This window comes from Zalophus californianus, chromosome 13 (genome assembly GCF_009762305.2).
Source record: "Zalophus californianus isolate mZalCal1 chromosome 13, mZalCal1.pri.v2, whole genome shotgun sequence".
NCBI classification, from domain to species: Eukaryota; Metazoa; Chordata; class Mammalia; order Carnivora; family Otariidae; genus Zalophus; species Zalophus californianus.
The window spans coordinates 33103593-33125399 of NC_045607.1; the positions used below are offsets into that span (position 1 = coordinate 33103593).

Consider the following 21807-nt stretch of genomic DNA (forward strand, 5'->3'; position numbering starts at 1 on the left):
CTTGCAGTAAATCACTCCATTGTAGTAGTTCACTTTTGCTCCCACCAGCCTTGGTGGTTTTTGAAGATGAGAACTCTGACCGATCCCTCTCTGGGCCACCAGCACCCAGCCCAGGGCCTGGCACTGAGTAGGGCTTAATAACGTTTGGATGGCTGGAGGGAAGGGAGAGAACCCAGAAGAGGGCCAGTCTGTGGTCCCCAGGTTTCAGAAATTGCATGCTAATTCGATCCTGCCATTAATTTCTCAGATAAGGTCATGATTTGGAGCAGTTCTCTTCCAAAATGGAATCATTCTTAGCAATAACCCTATCTAGCTGATTCATTTAGTTGAATACTTTGGTGTGGATACAGATAATGTGTTTCTGGAGCAGAGCAATGACCCAGAGCCCCTGCCTATCAGGTCTGAGGCTCACATGGGACTGGCCGCTGGGCTACCTGGCTTCTGATATTCTGATCCTGGCCTTAAGTGAACCCACATCCCTGCTTTGGGACAGGACAGGTCCTGGGGAGGTTGGGGGCTTGAAGGCATGGAGAGCCAAGCAGACCTAGAGTTTCCATGTGCATACAGTGCCCCTGCCAAGGAATAAATGGAAGTCTGTTGCTTCTGAGCTCTCTCCGGTTTCTTGCACAGGCCTGCAGGCATTGCTTGGTGGCCTGAGGGGTGGGGCACAGCGGACTGCATGAGGCTCTGTGTGTGCTTTAGCCTGAGGATTGCCCACGCGTTTCCTCTCAGGTGCTCTCCCAGCTCCATCGGTAGCGACTACTTGATGCTATGTTTGGGATTCTGAGGACTCCACTAGGCTAAGCAGGAAGGAATATTGAGATGAGTCAGGTCTGCCACAGGAGCCGGAGAGAAAGGCCACGCCGGTGTGCCACAGGCCACCTTCATGACTGACCGAGCACAGCCTTGCAATGATTTGGGATTGAATTCCACTCTACTCTGTGGGGCTTCAGTTTTCCCATCTCTGAAATGGACACATATCAGTCAGGGTTCAGGCTCAGCTGCTGTAACAGAGAAGCCTCCAAGCACTCTGGTCTAAAGCAATCTGGAAGTTATTTCTCTCCTGCCTTCTCGTGGAAGAACCCAGAGGTTCAGTGAGCAGTTCTGAGCTAGTAAGGCAACTGCCGTCCTCATCATACACCTTCTGCTCATGAGCCGAGGGGCTGCTCCAGCTCTTGCCATCTCCCAGCGAGAAGGAAGGGCAGTGTGCGTGGTGGTTTTAAAGGGAGGACCCAGAAGCTACCCACATAATTTCTCATATCCCATTTAGGCAGAATAGTCACCAGGCTACCCCTCGCTGCAAGCCTGGCTGGGAAATGTGGTCTTCAGCTGGAGAAAATGAGCCGGCCCGGAGGATGACGCTAGCCACCCCTCAGGGCTATTGGGAGAGTTGGTGACTGTGGCAAATGCCGAGTCCCTGGCACCTCACAGGCCTTCCCCGAGTTCACAAGGTGCTTCCTTTCCTCCCCCAGGAGCTGGTGAGGATCCTGCACAAGGCTCTAGAGGCTGCCCAGCAGGAGAAGAGGGCATCCAGCGCATACCTGGCAGCGGCCGAGGACAAGGACCGGCTGGAGCTGGTGCGGCACAAGGTGCGGCAGATCGCAGAGCTGGGCAGGCGGGTGGAGGCCCTGGAGCAGGAGCGGGAGAGCCTGCTGCAGACGGCCGGCCTGCAGGAACAGCAGGTGCAGGAGCTGCGGCGGCACGTGCAGCTGCTCATGGATAAGAACCAGGCCAAACAGCAGGTCATCTGCAAGCTGTCTGAGAAGGTCACCCAGGACTTCACGCATCCCCCTATCCAGCCGCCTGGGCCCCCAGGGGCTGCCAACAGGGACTTCCTGAGCCAGCAGGAGAAGATGGAGCACCTGAAGGTAGGGGCCCCTCCCCGCAGGCCCTGGGCCCTTGGTGGGGGGAGGGGGGGCGGCAGACTGCTCTCAACCCTGAGGGTTTCCTAGATAGAGCAGGGATAACCCTTCATACTGAAATTGATACTGGTGGAAATACTGCTACATACTTCCTCACTGTCTTACCCAGAAGGTCTGGTGCAATTTGACCTTTTCATGATATCCTAGGCTAGAAAGGGAAGGTATCTCTAGATTATTATTAGAGGTGGAAGAGCACAAGATAAGGTCAGAACCCCTGAGTGCCCGACCAGCTGAGTGCCCGACCAGCAAAGTGCCATGCTGATGCCCTGGGGAGTCCCCAAGGTGCCTGGCGGCCTCCCCTAGCACACAGTCCAGGTGATGTGGGGCCAGCAGGACTTGCGGCTCCTCTGTGAGACTGTGTGCTGCCCGGTGGCCACCATCGTGGGTGCCCCGCTCGCATCATCTCATCTGATGCTCCACCAGCCCTGTGAGGCCGTCACTTGGGTGCTCCCCACTGTGGGCAGGAAGGCTGAGTCTGAGAAGGGCCTGTGTGCAGAGGAGCTGGGGAGCTGGAGCTCTCTGACCTGCGTGTGCTCTGCTGCCTTCCAGTTTCTTTGGGCCTTCCCTCCTGCCGCCTTGCCTGCCTCCCCCTGGCACAGGCGGTGGCTCTCACGTGGGGAGGCAGCGCCCTCCCGGAGACCAATTGCAGCTCAGGGAGCAGGAACTTAATTTTATGTGTGATGCCTGCCATGGTGACAGGAGCTGCCGGGCCACCTGAAGGCCTGAGGCTGGGGATCAGTGCTCATAACCCCCACTGTCCTTAAAGGCAGCTGTATAACCACGGCCGGTCCTGCCCCAAACCCCACCACGCGCAGCCGCACATGTATACATATGTACGTATAACCAGGGGAGCGTCCTTGCCATGGGACCAAAGCATTGCTGCTGGAAGAGGGGAAGCAGAAGGAGAAAAAGAAAACTCCAGATGCATTTGAAAGACCAGTGGGCAGTGTGGTACAGTGGCCCCTGCCCCAGCTGTGAAGTCAGGCATAGGTTTGGACCCAGGCTCTGCCTCCTACTAGCTGTGTGACCTCAGGCAAGGCCCCTCACCTCTCTTTAAAAATGGCCTCACTGTTCCTACTCACGAGGTTGACGGGGGGTGAAGGAAGACAACATGAAACCCAGATCCCTCCTGTTTCCTTCCGCATGAAAAACCACATAACCAGTCTTTGAATCTTTTCCCTTTAAAATCAGATTCTTTTGAGTTCAAAATGAAAGCAAAATCATTTCAAATGCAGATGGAGTGAGGCTGGGGCTGGAAAATTGCTTTCATCAGATTGCTTCACTACCCTCCTCTGCCCTGCTAACTAAGAATCTTCTGTCTGTGCCTATCCTGCTGGAATCCACAGGTGAAGACCCCATAGAGCAGCTCGGGGGTCAGAGAAATAGATCTGTTGGGTGCTGCCAGGAGCCGACTGGAAGCCTGGACTCGCCGTAGGAGACAGAGTGTGCCCCTGGCTTTGTATGTTCAGGAATTTATCAGTGAGCCCAAACAGAGGAAATTCCTATCAACCAAACTTACCTTGCTGCTGATCCTCAGAGGCCCAGTGTTTGTGTCAGAAAGAATTGCATGTGCTCGAGTTCCTCGTTTGTTAGCCTTTACATGTCTGATCTAGAAAAATAGAAGACTCCTCCAAAATCCATAGTCTTTCCATTTGAGGACAGAGCAATGTTCACATCTCCCCCTTGCCCTGGGATGGAGGATATGCGACTTTAGGGAAATGCCCCCCTTGTTGAAGCTGCCAGTTTGAGAACAGAATCATTGACCTCCTGAATATCGGAGCTGGGAAGACTCAGAGATCTAGTCTTTGACATTTTCTGGCAGGGACAGCTGAGCCCGGACAGGGGTCCAGGGTCCCATAGCACAAGCAGCAGGGTTGCAGCTAGGCCCGAGGTCTCCCCACATGCAATCCACTGCCTTCCCTACTAGCACAGGGGCTAGTCCACGCGGCGTTTCCCAAAGAGAATTCACGGGCTCCTGATCCCTATGAAGACAGGCAGGCAGACTCTCTCCTTCTGTCTGCTTTCCCTAGCTGTGTTTTCCTCCTTTGCTTGCTGGTGACTGTCATGTGGCTTTCCTTTCTCTGAGCTCTCTCTCTTTTTCCTCCCTACAGTCCTGAGCCACGATGAACACTCAAGGTAGGGCGATGAGGTGCTCCAGGGGGTGCTCACACATGCCCTCGCCGTCTGGGCTGCAGGCAGGGTGCCCCTGGCCATATGTCCAAAGCCTTGGAAACGCCAGGGAGCATCTCGGGGTCTGGGGTGAGGATGCAGGGACGGTAACAGGAGGCAGAACGGAGCGGCCGTGTAGAGCAGCAGACTCTGCTGATGCGCTTTCACCCAGCAGTTTTCCATTCCCCTGTGGACCACACACACCTGGCTTGCATCCTGCCTCTCTCGTGTTCTAGGCAGGTGACTGAGGAGGACTTACCCTCTCTGTACTTGTTTCCACATCTGTAAAGTGGGAACGATGGTACTTTAATATGTAGCGCACAGCATGGTGGAGATAAATGAACACATAGTAATGTGTGGGAGGGAAACGAGTCTCATAGTAGGACCTCAGGCAACGGGTCGCTGTCTTCCTCCCTTGCCTGGAAGTGTGTTGTATTTTCTTAGGCATTTGGGAAGAATGCACAACAGCATCATATCAAAAACAATTTACAGTAATTAACCCATAGTATGGTAGTATCCAGTCGGTGTTAAAATTTCCCAATTGATTTGTAAATGTTATAAATAGCTTTGGGGTTCTTTTATATAATCTTTTTAAATAAATAAAATAAATCCATGATAAAAAAGAACGCACAACAGCAGCAGTGGGAAGTCTCTGGGCGGGGGCAGGAGGAACACAGCAGGTGACAGTAGTTCTCCAGGTGCCCGGAGAACCCAGAGAAGGAGGTGACACTTGTGCTCATCAGCCACCATTCTCAGCCTTTTGCATGTATTGACTAATCACATCCTCCCCAGAGTGCCTGAGGCCATACTGTTATTGTTCCTGGTTTCCAGGTGAGGGGAGGAGGCCCAGAAAGGGTGAGGAACTCGTGCTGGGCTCAGTGGTGAAGGCAGGATTTCTATCCAGGCAGCAGGGCCCCAGGGCCCTGGGCCCACTCCCTGACCACTAGGCAGCGCCAGCGTCTCTGCTGTGGTGTTACTGTACTCGAGGGTCAGAGGGGTCAGACAGGCCTGCGTGCAGCCAGCCAGACTGCTGAGCACAACCGCTGAAGGGTGGGACTAGACGTTTGGCGTCCAGGTGGATGCCAGCGGGGGCAGAGCTTGTGGAGGATCTAGGCTGTAAGTGCAGTGGTTGGACGTGGCTTTTGAATCAGACACATCTGGGCTCAGTCACCCCTGGTCTCGTAGAGCTGTGTGACCTCAGACAACGTACTTGTCCTTTCAGAGCCTCGGAGACTGCATCTGAGTTCCTTTCAGGGCTGCCGGGGAGATGGAGTGGGATGATGTACTCAGCGCGGGGCCGGGGCACAGGGTGATGGTGCAGGGGGCCTGCGCAGCTTCTGTGTTCATAAATCTGTGAGTCTCTAGACACCCAAACGGAAGACTATCACGGGCAGGGGGAGTGGGCCTAGAAAATCCTGATGTCCACAGGTGGTGGGTCCTCGGGCTGCAAACTGAGGGTTCACACCAGGCTCACCACCCTTCCACCTAAGGGTAAGAAAATGGGGGCCGCAGAGAGGAAGCAGGCAGATGCTTGTGCAGAAGAGCAGCTGGTACGCCCTGGCAGCATTTCTGAGAAAAGGGAGCCCAGAGTTTGACCTAAGGGAGACATGGCGGGAAAGTAAGAGGAAGTCCAGGCTAGGGAGTTGGAACTACCTGGGTCCAGGCCGGGTGGAGAGAGCAGAGAGCGAGCTCAGCCTGAGGACACGAAGCCTGGCAGCCCGGGCACAGTGAGGGATGCAGAAGCAGGGGTGGCCAGGGCAGGAGACACCTCAGACAGCCCCAGTGGGGTGGTGAGAGGCCATGTGTTGAAGCCAGCCAGGGGCTTTTATTTCTAGCTAAGGAACCCTGGGAGCATGTGGCCCTCCCACTGGATCAGCCATCTAGGCAGAAGGCAGCAGACCCTGGGTTTGAATTGGAGCTTCTGGGCTGGGAAGGATCTTGGCCAGGATGCAGGCCCACCCCGGGAGGGTCAAGACGGCCTGTGAGCTGTATACACGAGACCCATCCCTGATAATGAGGTGCCACAGTCATCACAGGTATGATGCTCTTAATTTCCAGATAAATCAGGGCTATCCAAGGTCACGCCTTGCAATAGTGTCTCTCTCATGCACTTACAGCCCAGTACATTTCTTGAGTGGGAGCAAAAGGGGTTGAGTTTCAGCTAGTGAATGTCCTGGAATTGCTAGGTATAGCTGTGAACATGCATTGTCCATTGCTTCTGGAATGTCCATCCCAGTGGAATGAAGGTTGAGGGCCAGTGCTGTGGTTGCTCCTTTTTGAGGCTCAAGCTTCTGCTTGAGCCTCCCCAGTGCTTGGCCAGCTTCTCCTCTAATGCCCCAGCAACAGGATCTCACTCCGTCCACTGGACAGCTTGCAAAAGGAAAACTCTAGGTGCAGAGATGCGCATGACAGCATTATTCATAAACCACAACCAACCGAAAACATTCAGGGCTCAAATAAAAAATAACAGGGAAAGGATTATAACTAAGGTATAGTAAATTCACCCAACAGAATAGTCATCAGACATTAAAAATGTTGGGAAGCTTATGTAACATAGAGTACAGTTGACCCTTGAACAACACGGGTTTGAACTGCACGGATCCACTTACAGGCAGTTTTTTTCTGATAAATACGGTATAGTTCTGTTAATGTATTTTCTCTTTATGATTTTCTTAGTATTTTTTTTCTCTAGCTTACTTTATTGTAAGAATACAGTATATACTACACATAGCATATGAAATGTGTGCTAATTGGCTCTTTGTTCTCAGGAAGGCTTCGGTCAACAGTAGGTGATTAGCATTTAAATTTGGGGGGATAGTCAAAAGTTATATACAGATTTTCGACTGTGCAGCGGGGGTGGGGTTCAGCACCCCTAACCCCAGTGTTGTTGAAGGGCCATTGTATTTACAAGGTGATATTAAGTAAAAAATTTTCCCTCAAAATTGTTCAGTATGATTGCAAATATGTGAAAACATGTTTATTTTTAAAACAAACACTACTTGGATGTTTGTTTGTTTTGGTCTCCATACTTAGTGTTATGACACATGTTACCTCAGGTCATCTCCCAGCTGCCCAATGGAGTAGTATTTGTCCCTTTTACAGATGAGAAAACAGAGGGTCAGAGTTGTTCAGTGAAACCTCCCAGCCAGGAAGTCAGAACCACAACTTGAACTCCAGGCTTGACGCCCTCTCTATTGTATCATGCTGGGATCAAGATTAGTGAAGGGGGCTGTCTGTAATACTACTTCTTTTAGACTTTCTCTTCTGTTGTCATTATTAGAAATTTCTAAAGGAAAAAAGTATTGGCAGCTCATTTGAGGGTGAGGATGAGGGAGATGTTTATGGTGCAACTCATCAAATGCTTTGCTCTCTTCTCCAGGATGACATGGAAGCATATCGGACCCAGAACCGCTTCCTCAACTCCGAGATCCACCAGGTCACAAAGATCTGGAGAAGGGTGGCTGAAAAGGAAAGGGCCCTCCTGATGAAGGTAAGAGGCAGAGTCCATCTCCTTGCCCAGCCACCCTTCGGGTCCTCACCTTCTTGCCCCGTATCACTCTCTCCTTACCACCTATACTACCTCTGGACTTGCCCTTTACGAGCTGCCTTTCCAGCCTCAGGCATCTGTGCTCTGATTGCTGCTTCTGATCACAGAAATGCAGAGGAGGAGGCTGGCAGTCATCTCTGCACCTCCCCTACCAGCTAGAGTAACTTCCAGAGGATTCAAAGGGCTGCCACTCTTCCCCTCCCCGCTTCATTTCTCTCTTTTTTTCCCCTCCTGTTTGGGAGCCAGATATTAAAGACTAGATATTCCAAAACAGCTTCATATATGGGGAAATTAGAAAGTGTCCATGCACATCCAGGGAAAGACTCAGAAAAGACTTGAGAGCTTAAGTTTATATCTTAGGCTACCCTTGGCACAGAGACAGCCTATAACAATCAAAAAACAAAAACAAATTTTTCTCGAATTGGGAGAATCTGATTTCTAGTGTTCAGATGTCCAGTTTTCAACAAAAAAAATCTCAGGGCATACAAAGATACATGAAAGTATGACCCATTTGAAGGAAAAACATAAATCAATAGAAAACTGCCCCTGAAAAAGACATGGTACTGGGTAATACTAGACAAAGACTTTATTTTCTTTTTTAAGATTTTATTTATTTATTTGACAGAGAGAGACACAGCGAGAGAGGGAACACAAGCAGGGGGAGTGGGAGAGGGAGAAGCAGGCTTCCCGCTGAGCAGGGAGCCTGATGTGGGGCTCGATCCCAGGACCCTGGGATCGTGACCTGAGCCGAAGGCAGATGCTTAACGACTGAACCATCCAGGCGCCCTAGACAAAGACTTTAAAACAGTTGTCTTAAAGATGCTCAAAGAACTAAAGGAAGAAGTGGAGAGTCAAGAAAGCAATGTATGAACAAAACTGAAATATCAGAGAGTTAGAAAACCTACAAAGAAACCCCCCACCAAAAACAATTTCTGGAGCTGAAAAGTACAATAACTGAAATGAAAGATTCACCAGAGGGATTCAAAGGCAGATTCAAGCAGGCAGAAGGAATCAGTGGACTTGAAGATAGGACAGTGGAAATTATTCAGTCTGAGAAACAGAAAGAAAAAAGCTTGAAGAAAAGTGAACAGAGCCTAAGTGATCTGTGAGACCCCATTAAGCAGACCAACATGCCCATTATAGTATGGTTGTCCCAGAAGAAGAGAGAGAGAAAGGGGCAGAGAGAATATGAGAAGAAATAAAGGCCGAAAACATCCCAAATTTGATGAAGACATGAATAAAAGCAACCAAGAAGCTCAACAAACTTGGAGTAAGATAAACCTGAAGAACTAGAAAAAGAAGAACTAAACCCAAAACTAGCTGATGGAAGGAAATAATAAAGATCAGAGCAGAAATCAATGAAATAGATAACAGAAAAATAATAGAAAATCAATGAAACCAAAGTTGATTTTTTGAAAAGAGGATCAAAACTGACAAACCTTAAGCTAGGTGGACTAAGGAAAGAAAGAGAGAGGACTCAAAATCAGAAATGAAAGGGGCACATTACTACTGATTCTGCAGAAATAAAAAGGATTGTAAGAGTACTATGAACAGGGGCGCCCGGGTGGCTCAGTCGGTTAAGCGTCTGCCTTCCGCTCAGGTCACGATCCCAGGGTCTTGGGATTGAGCCCCATGTCGGGCTCCCTGCTTGGTGAGAGCCTGCTTCTCCCTCTCCCTCTGCCTGCCACTCTGCCTACCTGTGCTCTCTCTCTCTCTGTCAAATAAATAAATAAAATCTTTAAAAAAGAAAAAACTCTAAAAAAAAAAGAGTACTATGAGCAATCGTATACCAGCAAATTGGATCACCAGATGAAATGGATAAATCCCTAGAAACACAAAGCCTGCCAAGACTAAATCATGAAGAAATAAAAATCTGAATAAACCTAAAACTAGTAAGGAGACTGAATTAGCAATCAGAAATCTCTCAACAAAGAAAAGCCCTGGACCTGCTTTACTGGTGAATTCAACTGAACATTTAAAGAAGAACTAACAAGAGGCCTTCTCAGACTTTTCAAGGAGGGTGCACGCAGACTAGTGAGGGAGTCAAACACAATCAAGCTGCAGTTGGGCACACAGGATTCTTTGGGGCCCAAAGAGAGGAAGAAAGTCAGGGAGGGCTTCCTGGTGGGGGTACCTTCTTCAGCTGAGTCCTAAAAGTGAGTTAGTGTTATCCAGGCAAACAGAGTAGAAAAAGGCCTTCCAAGAAAAGAGATAGCATAGTCAAGACCTGTGGATCAAGAGGTGGGGGAAGGTGGGGAGGGAGATGTGAGGCTGGAGGGGAGGAACTTTGGGACATTCTCTGAGGAAACTGGGAGTTGTAGAAGGGTTTTGAGTGGGGAGGCCCTCAATCAGACTTATGTTTTGAGAAAGCTGGGGGCTCGGTGGGCTTGTGGAGGTGGGCCGGGGAGCACAGAGACTTGGGAGTCTGTAACAGAAGTGCCTGAGAGGAGTACTGGGAGGGGACTCGGGAAGGTGGCAGAGGGACGTAGATGTGGGAGCCAACTGGAGGGGGAGGGGCGCAGGCTCACCCGATGGCCTGGAGTTGGTGCTCAGCCAACGTTCGGAGAGTGCAGCACAGTGGCAGCCTTGGCCGGGAGGCTTGCACTCTTCCACCCGAGGATGAGACAGGAGCCAGGCTGGCCCGGAGGGCATGGTGATGTGCTGAGGCCGATTCTTCCTGTCCAGCTTCCACAGAAGGAAAGTGGGCCCAGGAAAATTACCGGACTTGCTCACCACACCCGGCTTATGGAAAGAGAAATACAGAAGGTCAAGACAGGGGCAGGGAGTACACAGGAAGGACGCCAGTGGGAGAGAGGCGGTATCGCCGAGGCAGAAGGCACAGGGGCAGTGGCCAGAGCCATGTGGCCATCTCGTGGGCGCTGCTCAGTGTTACCACCTAGAGAACTGCTCTAGGCCAGGTGCCCCGGGAGGGCCTTTACCCACATCCGCTCATCTAATCCTCACCAGAGTCCTGGGGCAGACTCTCTATTATTTCCATTGTTTAGATGAAGAAGCTAAGGCACAGAGAGGCTAAGTAACTTGCCGTAGGTCCCCCAGCCAGCAGTGGCTGAAGCAGGATGGGACTTGCAGTTCCCAGCAAGAACCTGCACTGCCCGGGCCCACCTCTCCCCTCTTTCTTCTGAATCCGGCTGCAGACCTGGGCCTGGCTCTCTTGCCTGGCTCTCTTGCCTGGAGCCTCTTCTATATATATATATATATATATAGCCCCTTGCTATAAACCCTTGGGTTTCGGGCCCGTCTCCTTTCCCTTAGATGACGGGCTGGGGGTAGGAAGGGGATGGGAGATGAGGTTGGAGAAGGACTTTGCTGCCTATAGCTGTTCAGGCCTCTGGGGCTGGCGGGGGCAAGCCCAAGCAGCTGGCCTGACAGCCCCACCCCTCCCTCCACAGTGTGCCTACCTCCAAGCCAAGAACTGCCAGGTGGAGAGCAAGTACCTGGCCGGGCTGCGGAGGCTACAGGAGGCCTTGGGGGGTGAGGCCACTGAGTGCTCAGAGCTGCTGAAGCAGCTTATCCAGGAGGCGCTACAGTGGGAAGCCGGGGAGGCCTCAGCTGATGGCGTGGAGCTGAGCCCTATCAGGTGAGCCCAACAGCCAATGAGGGTGGGTCTTGGTCTGCATGACCTGAAGGTCCCCAGCCCCCCTGGTGCTGGCTCCTGCTGACCGCGTACAAGCACTGCACATTCCTTACTTTCTCGTATCTTCAGACAAATGAGCACATGCTTGGGATGAGCCCCATATTACAGTTGAGGTGATGCAGGCTCAGAGGAGGCCGCCCCTTGCCCAAGGTCATGCAGCATATTCATGCAGCTGACCTGGGTCTGCCTCCAGAGCTCCATTTTTTTCACTTCCCGAGGCTGCCTCCCCGAGATGTTTGTCAGAGGGGGGAGGAGGGGAGAAAGCCAGCTGTCTTCCCTGAGCCAAGTCCTTGCTGAGCACAGTGAACATGGGCAGTTAAATATAACAGAAGGGGCTGTGGCTTGGGTCAAAAGGCCCCCGGAGGCTGGGTGGCCCAGGGGAAGGAGCCGAGGCTTTGGAGCCAGACTGGGCTCTCTCACTATGTGACCTTGGACAAGTCACTTTACCTTTCTGGGCCACATATTCAGCCTCTGTCAGATGTGGGCTAAGATCCCCGCTTTGCAGGATCAGTAGGACTAAATGAGACAGCACATGCAGAGCACACAGTAAGGGCAAATAACTGTGGAATCAGTAAAAGGCCATCTGGATTGGACCTCTGGTTCTCCCATCTTGCTTGTCACTGATGCTGCCTGCTCCCCATCCATCCTTGGGCTTACTCTCTGTGCAGGTGGGATTCTATATTGGCAGTGCCGACTGCTTGAGCCTAAGGCTTCATGGAGTAATAAGAGGGTCCTTTATATTTGCACTGAACGCACTTACCATGCACTTATGAGGCACCAGGCACTGTCTAGGCCCCCAGCATTTTACAACAGAGGAGGTCAATGGGTCTTCATGAGGCAGAACAGGAATTCCTCTACCCATTGTAAAGAAGAGCAAACTGCAGTTCAGAGAACTGACGTGACCTGCCCAAAGCTGCATGACTAACCCACAGTGAAGCCCAGGCAGGAACTTTGCCTGGGGTCCCCCCTCCCCCTCCCTGCCCTGCCCCTTTTCCAGGGAAGGGCTGTACAATGTGCTGCTAACGTAGGCTTTTGCTGGCAGTGAGTATGATGAGTATGGCTTCCTGACGGTGCCCAACTACGAGATGGAAGACCTGAAGCTGCTGGCCAAGATCCAGGCACTAGAGGTGCACTCCCATCACCTGCTGGCCCATGAGGCCGTGGAGCAGCCGCTGCGGGAGCGCTGGGCTGCTCTGGGTGATCTTGCACCCTCGGTCGAGCTCAAGCAGCTGCTGCGGGCAGGTGTGCCCCGAGAGCACCGGCCGCGTGTCTGGAGGTGGCTGATCCACCTCCGCGTCCAGCATCTGCGGAGCCCCGGCCGCTACCAGGAGCTGCTGAACCGGGGCCAGGTCCGCGAGCATCCTGCCACCCGCCAGATTGAGCTGGACCTGAACCGTACCTTCCCCAACAACAAGCACTTCACCTGTCCCACCTCCAGCTTCCCCGACAAGCTACGCCGGGTGCTACTGGCCTTTTCCTGGCAGAACCCCACCATTGGCTACTGCCAGGGCCTGAACAGGTAAGCATCAGAGCCCTAGTGAGGGCACAAGTTTCTTTAGAGCCTCCCGAGAACCTAGAGAGGTGAGTCTGGGAGGCTTGATTCCCACCATACAGATGGGAACCACATGGACATGTTCAAGATGGGGCGGGGGCTCCTCATGCTATGTTCTCTCTTTTGACTTGTGCTCAGGGCGGTACCACTCATACAGAGAGCCTTGTGAATGGTCCCCTGGAATTTTGTAGTGCACAGCTCAGCTCACATATTGCAGAACTGCCTGGGTCAAGGATCATTTACTTTAAACAAAACCCATCAAGGGAGCCCGAGAAAAAGAGAATTGGTAAATGCCACAAGAGAGGTTCATAAAAGCCAGGAAAAGAAAATAGAGGACAAGGCCAGATGGTCATTAGAAACCGAGGCATCTCCTCTCTCCAGCAGGGCCACAGCACTACACAACCCCAGGGGTGCCATGGGGACAGTCCCTGAGGCTGGGCAGCACCACGGTCCTGCTCTGCAGCCCCCCTGTGGGGCCGCACCATCTCTGGCCTCTCTCATTCTACATGTCTGCTTCCTTTTTCCAGCAGACCAGCCTCTGTCCGTCATTCCTTGGACATTTAGGACCCTCGAGGCTGTCAGAATGGAGACCTCAGTCCCTGAGTCTGGAACCTTTTCAGCAAATCTTCCCACTTGTTGACACTCTCATGTCCCAGGCCGAAATTCCCAAAGGAAGGAATGTGATTGGCCCAGCCTGGATTCATTTCTGCTTCTGGTCTAATAGCAGGACAGAGGGGATTGGGGGTGGAGGTGAGATGGGGTGACCTGCTAGGGCTGCCCTCTCCACTACCTCAGGACTCTCATGGATGCCCCCCAGCTATCTCGATAGAGGTTACATAATTTCAGATATTCCCCAAAGCAAGTTTTGACTCACTTAAGTTTAAATACACATATACTCAAGCAAAATTTACATAAGACATTCTGCTCTCTCCCCCTAGTAGGTGGTGTGTGACATTTATTTAACACAGAATAAGCATTCAGGGAGTCCCTACTCAAATTTGAATGATTCCTAAGGGTAGAGATTTTTGATACTGACTTCCAGCCTAAATTGGGTGAAATTGAGCATATATACATGTTCAGTTACTGGAAATTCAGAGTTAAACTACAGCACAGCTAATCTAAGGGGGGACAAGGGGAAATCCTATAGTGGGAAGGGTCTTGAGATAAACCTCCCAGAAGGAAAGAAGCTTCTCCCTGTGTGGAAAAAGGCAGCACAAATGCTGTGGGGGGATATATAGGAAAAACAGATGGAAAGAGGGAGGTGACACCCAGGAGTATTTCTTTAACTCTTTCTCTGAGTGCTTTTTTCTTTCTTTCTTTTTTTACTGATAATTGACGTTTAGGCAAATATTCATATTATTGCTTAAAATCGAAAGTTACTTGTAATGGGAAGAGCCCCTTCACGTGTAGAGAGTGGGGCCCTTCAACCCCACCCTGCGGGCCCCTTTCACTTGTCTGAGCACCGCCACCTAATGGCAGCCGGTAGCACTGCGTGCATGGTGTCAAGACAGACCCTGCTTCCGTGCAACAAATCAGTCTGTTTAGAGGGTGACAGATATCATAGTAATGATACAGTGCTAATTTAGGGCAAAAACTTTAAAGCCAATAATCTTTAAAATATAAGTGGAGGGCATTAGAAGTAGCTCTTTCTTTCCCACATCACCACGCTACCTCCTTTGCAGACCCACTTGAGCCTGAATGCCTTAGGTTGGAGTCTGGCTGCAGCCCTGAGCAGTTGGTAAGCCCTAGTTGGTACCAGCAGACTCTCACTACTGACCTTGCAATGTGTGCAGAAATCTGTGCTGGTGCCAGCAGCCAGCTCCTGGACCGAGCACGTCCTGAGGCTCCAGTGGGATAGGGTAGGGTCGAGAGAACACCAGGCTGGACTTTGGGAGCCCTGGGTTCTATCTCCACTCTGCCACCAACTAACTGTGTGACCCTGAGCAAGTGACTTCTGCTTTCCAGGACTTGGTCTTCCTATCTGCAATAAGTTTATCTAGACCAGGGTTACCAGTAGGAAGAACCTGCCTGGAGCCTTGTCTTGTGAGTAACTGAGGCAGCCTCCAGAGTCAGCGGGAAAGAGCACAATGATTAATTAGTTATGTCTGCCCCGGACATAGACAAAGGGAATGTTGTCATGATTCACTAGTTATGTCTGCCCTGGCATAGGCAAAAGAGAGTGGTGGCCAGTGTTTCACACATTTGCTATCCCTGAACTAAATGACCTCAGAAGACCCCCTTCCCCAGCTTTGAGAGGGGAGAGCTTCCTATTTCCCAAGAGACCTGTGACTCTTCCTTTCGTCCACTCAGCTCAGACTCAGGAGGGTTTGTACAAATATTTTAGAGTGGAAAGAAATTCCTTCCCAATCTACTGGGGAGAGAAAAGGGGTTTCTTTTTTCTTTTGAGAATTGACCCTCTTTCTTTAAACAGTGTGAACCTCGGGAGAGGTTGGAGATCATGAATCCAGTCTAGTAAGAGCCCAGAGAAGGATAAATAGCTGGACAGTGAAATGTGTTCTTTAAGCCCATCAAGAGTGTGAGGCTTCACAATACTATAAGGTGGCATCTCCCTAAGGGTGTTCAGTGGGTGCCCTGTACAAAAGGGGCTCCGTAACTCCACTGGACAGCCTTGGGTTAGAGTTACTGCAGAATTTCTGCAGAGGCTTTTAGTAAGATGTTGTATATCATCAGCCTCTAAAAGGGGGCTAGAGGGGCGCCTGGGTGGCACCCAGTCAGTCATTAGGTGTCTGCCTTCGGCTCAGGTCATGATCCCGGGGTCCTGAGATCCAGCCCTGCATCGGTCTCCCTGCTCCACGGGAAGCCTGCTTCTCCCTCTCCCACTCCCCCTGCTTGTGTTTCCTCTCCCGCTGTTGTCTCTGTCAAATAAATAAATAAAATCTTTTAAAAAATAAATAAGAGGGGGCTAGAGTATGTAGCATTTCCCAAACATTTTTGTATTTGGGACCTTGTGTTCACCTAGCATCTTTAGATACCACTGCATTTTGGGAAATGTATTCCTGGATTGACCATGGGTGAGACCTGCCAGGAAAGATAGGAGAAGCAGAGAAAACAATACTTCTAGGCCAACATCCCTACTCAACACTGTGGGTTTTTTCCTTTCTTACCATGATCTCATTAGAGCCTCGTGATAACTTTGGGGGGAGTTCAGGAAGCAAAGGAGAGAAAGAATTCTGTGTAGTGAGCACCTGCTGTATGCCAGATAGTTAGCAAGGCACTGTAGGTCTGCCTTCTCGCTCAAAATGCAACACAGCCCTGGGAGGTGGAGATTGTTAATCCCACTTCACAGATGATGAAAGTAAGGCTCAGAGAGGTTAGCACACTTGTCAAGGTCTCAAAGCCTATGGATATTAAGATGAAGATAGCTAACATTCATTAAATACTCACTACATGTCAGGTACTGTGCTGGGCATTTATCTTGTGTTAACTTCATTCATCCTCATAGTAGTTCTGTGATTATTATGAGGAGGTTGAGCCACAGAGAAGTTTAGGAACTTGCCCAGGATCATCCAGCCAGGAAGCAGCAGATGCAGAATTCATACCTGGGCAACGGGATCCCCAGAGCCCTTCCCTAGAGATTCAGTTCTCCCCATTTCTCAGAAATCTCCTCTGTAGTCCTCCCCCAAAGCATGTTCATCTCACCTCAGGTGCTGGAACACAGCCTGGTTTTAGGGAGTAGGGTTGGGAGCCAGGGATCTACCTCTGCCACCCTCTGCCTGGCTGCAGCTTCTACATATCACCCCAGGCCTCCTTTCCTCCCATTCCAGACTGGCGGCCATCGCTCTGCTGGTCCTGGAGGAGGAGGAGAGCGCCTTCTGGTGTCTGGTGGCTATTGTGGAGACCATCATGCCCGCTGATTACTACAGCAAGACGCTGATGTCATCCCAGGTGAGCAGGGCAGGGACAGACGGGACTTAGGGGCCATGCAGGGTGGTGCCCCTTGAGTGGTTCCTTCAAGCCAGTGAATCTCAGAAGAATCAGGAAGCTCTCAGGCCTCCATTTCTCCCTCTGTACAAGGGGCCAGTAACCTCTCCCTGGGACTCCTGGGAAGTTCTGGTGAGCTGATGGCCTTTAGAGGTGTGGGGGCCCGGCCCATGGGGTAGATTGTTGTTATTCCAGTGGTGACACTATGTCATGAGAAATGGTGGTGTGGGGGGGGTGTTGTTCGTTTGTTTGGTTTTGGTCTTGTTCTTTTCAGAAATGGTTTCTTGGGGAGGGAAGGAGAAGAAAATCTAGAATCTCTTGCTTTTTGCCAGTAAAGAATTTCAAAACAGAGGTCAGGTGGGTGGAAGTGGGACTCAGCGTGGGAGGTGGGGACGAGTCTTCACACACGCTGGTCACGGCCTCCGGAGAAGCACAGCTGCCTGCACTCTTACCGCCTCGCCCCCTCTCACTCTGAGCCCCGGCCAGCCCTAGAGTCAGGCACAGCTAGGTCCAGAGCCCACCCCTCCCCCAGCCAGCTGCATGACTTTGTGGCATCCCCTCTCTGAACCTTTGGTTGTCTGCTTTGCGATGGGAGTACTTCTTCTTGGGCTTGATGACCGATGTACACGAAAAACCATTTCTGACCTCCCATCTCCTCTCTTGCTTCACCCCTCATCCGGCTCCTGGTGCATCCGTGCTGTCTGCTTTATGCAGAGAGGCCATCTGGAGGGGACTTTCTCACTTCCCACCCCAAACCTGCCAAGTCATTTCCTGCCCACCCACCCTGTTCCTCTCCTTTCCTATCATGAATGCCCAACACTGATTCCTCCTGTGGGACACCCACCTGGGCGGGGAGGTCAGCAGACAAGTGGGTGTCCCATGTGAAGGAGGGAGGTCAGGGCCAGAGATCGAGACTGAGGAGTCGTCAGGGAATAGGTGATGAATCAGGAAGGGCGGCCCAACCTCACAGTGGCTCAAGGGGCGGCTCATTTTTCCCAGAGAATGACAAAGCTGAAGTCCCCTTAAGCTCTCTGCTCTGCCATCCCTCACATATTGCTGTCAACCCCCTGCTCTTGGTCACAGGACAGCCGAACCACCTCCGGCACTGTGGCCGTGGTCGAGGCTGGAAAAAGCAGAGGGTGTAAGGCAGGGGCTGGCTCCGCCTCCCACAGCTCTCCCACCCAGCAGGTGCTGCTTACACCTTATTGGTCAGAACTGTGTCACATGGCACCCCTCACTGCAAGGCAGGCTGGGAAATGTTCCATATTTTATTGTCATGCTTTAACATCTCCTAAACTGAGGTGTGTTGTAAAACCAGTGTATTGTTCTGGGGTTGTTGGAGGCTTTTCTCCTCAGTTTTAATATAGAAAATTTTGAATGTACAAAAAAACAGAGAAAATAGTATATGAACCTCCATGTATCTATCACCTAGTTTGAATTATCAACACAGGTGCCCAACTGCTGTTCCATCTCTATCCCACCCACTCCTCCTGCTTTGGTGATCTTGAAATAAATCCCAGACATCATGTCAGTAAATCTGTGAATCCTTCAGCAGGTTCGGTAACATCTCAGGCTCAGTGAATTACCCTCAGTCTTGAGCTGGAGGCACTGAGCATCTTTTATGTCAGGTCCAAAGTGGATGTAGAGAAGTGGCCATGGTGTCGGCCGATACAAGTCTGAACTCCTGCTTGGCTTCGGGTTCAGGAGGCCAAATGGGCCAAAACACCACTGGCTAAGAACTTAGCCTACAGAGGCCTCCGCACCAGAGCCCAGTGCTCCAGCCCAGAAGACAGCTGGCCTGTGCCGTCTCCTGGCCATGGGAGGCTTCAGCTCCTCCAGGCACTGCGTGTTCCCCGGGGCCAGGAGTGGGGGGGTTGGGGGGGCGATTCGGGACGGGCTGGGTGGGAAGGACAGGCAGGGAGGGAGGCAGCCCCTTCTTTAGGGTGGTGGCTGACAAGCCCTCTCTCCCTGGCTCCCAGGTGGACCAGCGGGTGCTCCAGGACCTCCTCTTGGAGAAGCTGCCCAGGTTGATGGCTCACCTGGGGCAGCACCATGTGGATCTCTCCTTCATCACCTTCAACTGGTTCCTCGTGGTCTTTGCGGACAGTCTCATCAGCAACATCCTTCTCCGGGTCTGGGACGCCTTCCTCTATGAGGGTACCAAGGTAGGGCACCGCCAGGGGTGAGCAGGACAGTCCTGAGCAAGGCCCTGCAGCCCTCTGGGTCTCACTTCTGCCCCTGGAGAATGGGAAGACAGTGCTCCCGCATCAGGGCTTTGAGGACCTCTTGTGGGAGCATGGCTTTGTAAACTAAAGTGCTTGGCACAGGTTAAGGAGAAGGGGTGGTTCTGCCTCTGAAGATGTGTCTTAAAGTTGGGGGGATTTCCTTTCCCTAGGGAAGAGGCATGACCGTGATCCGGGAAGCCCATCCCTATTCCCTCCGCTGCCCATCCAGTCACCTGGGCCCCTCCTTCTCTTCCTCCTGTTTGGACTGAGCCCCATAGTGGGAGGCTGGCACATGGGTGTGTGGTCCCCCTTTGCCCCTTGCCTTTCTAGGAGACCCCGGGCAGACCTCTCTGTGACCTCTGCCCCAGTTTCCCCATGCTGGTTGATAACGTTCCACAGTTTGCAGAGCACCTTCGGATCTGTTATTCCGTTTGATTCCTGCTGATGCCTCATGTAAACAGTATTACCCTCATTAGGTCCAACACGGTAGCACCTCACCCAGGGCCCCGGGACAAGTGAGGACAGAGCCAGAACTCAGTCCCCATGCCCAGGTTCCACACTGTGCTCCCTCCCCCTGGGGTTTCCCCGTCTGCCTCTGCCCCTCGGCCTCCCCACACTCAAGCTGTCAACCTCTGCAGCCTGTCCGGGAGGCAGCAGGGAGTCCAACACCAAACCTGCTGAAGGATTCACAGATTTACTGACATGCTGTCTGGGATTTATTTCAAGATCACCAAAGCAGGAGGAGTGGGTGGGATAGAGCTGGAACAGCAGTTGGGTGCCTGTGGGGGTTTTCCTTCCCCTAGGGATTACCTGCCCCGGCCCCCCATGCCCCACCTGAGCCCCCACTTTGCCCCCCAGGTGGTATTCCGCTATGCCTTGGCCATTTTCAAGTACAACGAGGAGGCGATCCTGAGACTGCAGGATGGCCTGGAGATCTACCAGTACCTGCGCTTCTTCACCAAGACCATTTGCAACAGCCAGTGAGAACCCACTTCTGCCCCTACCCTGCCTGGCCAGCACTCCCACCACCCACACATGCCCCAGGACACATAGCAGAGGGTAGGCAGGTGTTTGCTGAGTGGAGATTTGTTAGTGATGCTGATCCTCCATTATAGCTTAGAAATCTTTAGGAATTTCCACTGCCCCAGTGGTCTGTCTGCCCCTTACCGTGGTATTCAAGGCCCCCATGCAATTTTGTTTCTTTCCCACCTTTTCCTGCCCCTAACACCCATGCCCTGTCATTCTGCCAAATAATTATTTGAGTTCCTAGCTCAACACCAACCTCTGGGATTTTGGCCTTGCAGTTTCTTCTACTTAGAATGCCTCCCTGTCACCTCCACCACTGCCATCTTTGCCTGGCCAACCGTACTCATTCTTCAAAACTCTGCTCACATGTCACCTCTTCCAAGAAGCCTTCCATGATAAACCTTTCCTACAGAGTTAGAGCTCCCATAGCCCTAAGCTTCTTCCTGCCTCAGTATACATCACTTTGGGTGGAAGTTGTCTTCTTATTCACTGTTTCCTTCCTGGAAGGTGAACTGCCCATGGGCAGGGGCCAGGGCCTCAGCCACATGGACAGAATGAATGGCAGGGTGCCCTGGAAGGCCCAGTGAATGTAGACCCAGCGGGGCCCTGGCTTTGAGCTAACTGTGCTCTCCCCCCAGGAAGCTGATGAACATCGCCTTCAACGACATGAACCCCTTCCCTATGAAGCAGCTGCAGCAGTTGCGGATGGCCCACCGGGAGCGGCTGCAGGCTGAGCTGCACGAGCTGGAGCAGCTGAAGGCTGAGTACTTGGAGACTCGGAACTCCCAAGGCCCAGCGGTGCCAGAGGGTTGCACCAGTGAGGACGAGGGGGAGGGGGACGCCTGACTTGGCCACCTGCCCTCCCCAAAGCTCTTTCTCCCCTTTGGCTGTCAGGCCTCTGGGAGGATGGCCGTGGAACGGTGGTCCAGCCCGTGAGCCACAGCACTGCGTGTCGCTGGGCAAGTCCCTTCCCCTCTCTGGGCCTCAGTCTCCCCATCAGAACATTGTCTGCTGTGAAGCTCTTGGTTGGGACTCATGAGCACATACCCAGGGATGCCACCCCTTTCTCACTTCTCCCACAGAGCACTTCAGCAAACAGACAAGCAAGAATGCTGGCTTATTGGGTAACCTGAACATTCTTTAAGTTTTATCTGTATAAAACAATGTAAATATTGGAAATAGTTGACAAGCTTTGGAACTTGAATGATTCCCAGTAACCAACTGCTCCTGGGTCAGCCCAGGACTCCAGGGTGTCCCACCACTAGGGCCTTCCCAGCCTGGGACATCCCTGGGTTCTGCTTCTGTGGGCGTCTCTGCAGGGCCCGCCGCCCTCCTGGTTTCCCGAGGAGCGAGGGCCCTGTGCATTTGGGGTGTGTCTTCCTGGGCCACAGCGCCTCTCCAGTGCTGGTTCTGCTTCTGTCCCGGGCCCAGCTCCCCTCTACTGAGGCCTGTTTCCTGAGCCTTGCACCTATGCCCACCTTTCCATTCACAGCCCGTTTGGGGGGAAGGGGTTCCGAGGAAAACCCCTGCCCACACCAAGAGAGCCCTGGGTCAGGCGCCCAACGCCTGATCTCGCTCTGCCAGCCTCATGGGCCCAGGCAAGAAGAGTCCCCTCCTCTCTGAAAAATGGGTGGCTGGAGGGTGAGGAAAAGGTGGTGAGAGGGACGTAGCTACTGCCTGTCGCCAAGTCAGGGCTGGCTCTTCTGGCACCCACTGTGTGCAGGAGCTCAGTTTCAGTTCTTCTGGGCTCTTCCGGGCCCTTCCTCAGC

General features: G+C 52.2%; 1 protein-coding gene across 5 annotated transcripts in view; it reads left to right on the forward strand.

Annotated features, from left to right (window-relative positions):
- TBC1D2 (TBC1 domain family member 2) overlaps positions 1-21217 on the forward strand; it is a 50347-nt gene extending 29130 nt beyond the window's left edge. For 3 of the 5 annotated variants that reach the window (XM_027616715.2, XM_027616716.2, XM_027616717.2), the window contains 8 exons: positions 1473-1868; positions 7471-7581; positions 11049-11236; positions 12336-12812; positions 16631-16751; positions 18767-18952; positions 19871-19992; positions 20677-21217. In XM_027616715.2, the coding sequence (XP_027472516.2) occupies positions 1473-1868; positions 7471-7581; positions 11049-11236; positions 12336-12812; positions 16631-16751; positions 18767-18952; positions 19871-19992; positions 20677-20884 (1809 nt within the window). In that variant the 3' untranslated portion in view covers positions 20885-21217. Of the gene's footprint in view, positions 1-1472; positions 1869-7470; positions 7582-11048; positions 11237-12335; positions 12813-16630; positions 16752-18766; positions 18953-19182; positions 19241-19870; positions 20080-20676 lie in introns of all 5 variants that reach the window. The other 2 variants (XM_027616718.2, XR_003523855.2) reach the window with 2 other exon arrangements.
- The last annotated feature ends 590 nt before the right edge of the window (positions 21218-21807 follow it).